Raw genomic sequence first — 4,294 nt, forward strand, 5'->3', positions numbered from 1 at the left:
TACAAGATGAGCCACCAGTGCCAAGGCCCACTGGACCTCTGACATCTGTTCTTCTTCCAGACTTCCATGCTGGGCACTCAGTCCTCATGATCATGATTTAAACCTGTCCTCTGGAATCTCAGGGATTGGAGATTGCTTCTGCACCTCCTCTTGCCCCACTCTTTCCACACAGCTTCCTGTTACTTAAATTGCTGCCATTTATTGAGCATTTTCTATAAACCAGCTCCATAATGGAAGTCTCCACTATGGCGTAGACACTGCACTCATTTTACAGATGGAAGACAAAGCTAAGCCACTTGGAAGGAGGCAAACAGTTGGCTAGAGTTAGCAGTGCCAATTCCAAATCCATGTAATACGTTCTGTGTTCACCTCTCCAATTCCATCTCACGCTCACACAATCCAGCTCAACTCAGCTGTTCTTAGGATGCGCAAGGCATTGAGATGGTCACAGGTCTCCAGCTTTGTGTGGCTGCTATCAAAGAAATATCTGAGGTGGGAGAACCCTGTGGGATCATCAAATCCAGGAGCCTCATTTAAAAAAATAAAATGTGGCTGGGAAGGTCAGATAAGGGTATGCAGTTAGCCAAGATCACACAGCAAATAAGGGGCAAAGCCAGGAGTCACCCCAACAATTCTGATTTCCAGATCCATTTCACTTAGATTAACCCCTTGCATTTGTCTCATAGTTTGTACTTTTCAAAATATCTTGCCATACAGTATCTTATATTCATCTTGCCCTACCCGCAGATGATAGATACTTCATCTATTTTACCAGCTGGAGACACTGAAGCCAACAGATGTGAAAGAATGTGCCCAGGGTCACACAGCTGAGTAAGTAACCACCCTAGACACTGAGGTAAAGCTGAATGAAAAAGTTGATCATTGGAGAGTAACTGTAAAGATTCAACAGAAACTCTTGCTGTGTCCAGGACACAATGCCCAGACAGGCCTCAGAGGACCCTGCAAGTAGGAAGCCAGGAACCGAGGTCACTGTCTCTTGGCTACTCTGTTTCTCAGCATCTTTCTCTGTCTCTCCCTGTCTTCCTCTCTCTTTCTTTTTCTCACCCTCTCTCTTTTTCATTTTATGCCATAATTTTTATTATGCAAATAGTGTTGCCATAAGAAGATCACAATACAATGTTTTCAAGTATTAATATAGAAAGGTATTTCTTCTATGCTATAATACTAAGTTGTTGAGTATATTCATAGTAATATTGAGAGCCAATTAGACTCACTGATTTAAAAATATATTGAGAAACATTAACTATAATTTAATCAATGAATGCCTAAAATTATCACAGTATAAATTAATATGCTTTAAATGTATTTGGTCATAACCTAGAATAACATTGTGATTTTCCCCCAAGTCTTTTAGTATTTATTTTTTCTTTTCTTTCTTTTTTTTGCCAGTCTTGGAGCTTGAACTCAGGGCCTGGGCTCTGCCCCTGAGCTCTCTGTGCTCAAGGCTAGTTCTCTACGACATGAGCCACAGCACCACTTCCAGCTTTTTCTGTTTATGTGGTACTGAGGAATCAAACCCAGGGCCTCATGCATGCTAGGCAAGCACTCTACCACTAAAACACATTCCCAGCCCCTTTTAGTATTTCTGTATGACCTCCACTGGTATCCTCTATAGCTTCAGCTTCCATGGCTTGCAGCCAGCAGTTCGGTGTTGGTAGTACTCCCAAGACCCACAGCTTGCAGACTCAGACTCATAATTAGCAAAGGCATCTGCCTACTTCACATTGGGACAAGTGTATGTCCTTAGTAGGATTAGCTGGGTTCCCTGCTTTAAAAAAAAAAAGTCACCTATTTCCTTGTCTTGGATGAAGTGGATGAAGGAAGGTCTAGTGGGCAGTCAGACATTCAATGTTCTATTTCAGGTTGAATTCAGATCTTCTGATTTCTTGTCCAGTCACATAGCTGTCTTAGATTTCTTTTCTTTTTCATTCAACTCAACAGATGTTTGGCCAAATCCGTGGAGGCTCCTGTGCATGGTGTGTTTGTGGCTCAATTTTTGTCAGTCCCTTCTCCAAGGCTAACAACAACAACAACAAAGGGAGAGTGGGGAAGTGCTTGTGTCTTCTTAACAGGCAGATCACCATGCACAGGCTTGGCAAGGAAAACTACAGCTCAGTGTCGGAGTTTATCCTCCTGGGTTTCTCCAGTGAATCACAGGTCAGAGTGGCCCTGTTCATCTTCTTCTTCCTGCTCTACCTCATCACCCTCCTAGGAAATGGTCTTATCGTCACTTTGATCTACCTTGATTCCCACCTCCACACACCCATGTACTTCTTTCTCAGTGTCCTCTCTTTGGTGGACATGAGCTATGTCACCACCACTGTACCCCAGATGTTGGTTAATATGGTCTGTCCAAGGAAGACCATATCCTGGGGTGCTTGTGTAGCCCAGATGTTCATCTTCTTGGTCTTGGGTATTGCGGAGTGTGTTCTCTACGCCATTATGGCCTATGATAGGTATGTTGCCATTTGCTTCCCTCTTCACTATTCCCTACTCATGAGCCGTCTTGTTTGTATCAAGATGGTTGCCATCTGCGCGTCCATTAGCATCACTGGGGCTCTGATCTACACTGTCTTCACCATGCGCCTGCCCTACTGTGGCCCCTATAAGATCAACCACTTCTTCTGTGAGGTCCCTGCTGTGCTGAAGTTGGCCTGTGCAGACACGTCCTTCAATGACCGCTTGGACTTCATTCTGGGCTTCATCCTCCTTTTGGTCCCACTCTCCCTCATCCTGGCCTCATACGTTCGCATCTTTGTCTCCATCTTAAGAATCCGCTCATCCCAGGGAAGGCTCAAGTCCTTCTCCACTTGTGCTTCCCATGTGACTGTAGTCACTATGTTCTATGGGCCAGCCATGATCATGTACATGAGGCCTGGCTCCTGGTATAACCCAGAACGGGACAAGAAACTGGCTCTGTTCTACAATGTTGTCTCTGCCTTCCTCAACCCCATCATCTACAGCCTCAGGAACAAGGATGTAAAGGGGGCCTTTCTGAAAGTACTTGGAGATGGAGCGACAACTCAATAACCCAGCATGTTCCAGAGTTGTCCATAGCCACTGACAGACTGGATGGAGCTCATTTGATACATCAGTTCTGTCCAACCTGAGTCTTTCTGAAGCTGTGAGTAGCCAGAGGGTGTGGCCACTTCTTAACTAAAGTTTCCAGCCAGCCATTGGTTGGGCATTTTTTACCTGCCTCTATCCAAAGACACAATTAAATATGGAAAGCATAGGACTTCTTTACAAAGATTATTCCCTTGCAGTTCGGGGCCATTGGTTTATTGTTATTCATGTGCTCTTCTGAAAGCTTATGGGTTCAACATGAGCCCTGGCAAATGTTTAACATGTATGCATGCATTTCTGCAGAATAAGGGAGTTTGAGGTGAAATGGCAAAGAGTAGTAAGCAGATTCGTAGGCAGGGTGGCAATCTTCTGTTATGACTTGGCAAGCTCTTAGATAATATTTGATATTGCCATTTTGCATAGGTGCTATAAAAATCTAGGCTAGAATTATGTTAGATATGTCTGTGTAAAAATGAGGCTAATAATTGCTCTAGTCTGGGTTCAATTTGTAAAAATGACTTTTACTTGTTTAGTTCAAATTTTTATTTTGGGAAAATAAGTACATATTTAATAAAAGAATATATTATAATGCATACCTTTAACTGCTTGTATATATCTAGTATGCATGACTATATCAAATAGAGAAAAATAAACAGCAATCGAGATGGAGATAAGGAGATACATGGAAAGATAATACAAAATAATATAACTAAGACTACATTTTCTTAAACCCCAGATAAACACTTTAATATTGTGACAAATTTTGTTCAAGTCTCTTTCTTTTTTGAAAGATTAGATAACTGATAAATTTAAACTGTCCTTTGACTAGTTCTGACTCCCCTGAATTAGCCACTCTCTTTAAACTGAAATCTATTCAGTTTTTATTTTACTTAATTTTATTTTTGTGCTAGTTCTAGGGCTTGAACTAAGGGCCTGGGCACTGTTCCTGAGATTTTTTGCTGAAGACTAGCACTCTACCACTGAGCCACAGCTCAATTTCCAGATATTTTGATGATTAACCAGAGATTAGTGTCTCCTGACTCTCCTGCTTGGGCTGGCTTTGAAACATAATCCTCAGACCTCAGCCTCCTGAGTAGCTAGGATTATAGGCATGAGCACTGTCACCCAGCTTTTAATTCATTTTTAATTTAATTTTTTTGACAGTATTGTGGTTTAAACTTAGGACACCATGCTTGCTAGAAAGGTA

The 4,294-nt window shown here is 42.1% G+C and overlaps 1 protein-coding gene across 1 annotated transcript; it reads left to right on the forward strand.

Moving 5' to 3' along the window:
• The first annotated feature begins 2,096 nt into the window (after positions 1–2,096).
• On the forward strand, positions 2,097–3,101 carry LOC105986108 (olfactory receptor 2A12-like). Its single transcript, XM_013016869.1, has one exon. The coding sequence runs from the start codon at positions 2,104–2,106 to the stop codon at positions 3,049–3,051; it is 948 nt and encodes a 315-aa protein (XP_012872323.1). The 5' UTR covers positions 2,097–2,103; the 3' UTR covers positions 3,052–3,101.
• Positions 3,102–4,294: the final 1,193 nt, after the last annotated feature.

The sequence above is a fragment of the Dipodomys ordii genome, unplaced genomic scaffold (assembly GCF_000151885.1).
Source record: "Dipodomys ordii isolate 6190 unplaced genomic scaffold, Dord_2.0 Scaffold33, whole genome shotgun sequence".
NCBI classification, from domain to species: Eukaryota; Metazoa; Chordata; class Mammalia; order Rodentia; family Heteromyidae; genus Dipodomys; species Dipodomys ordii.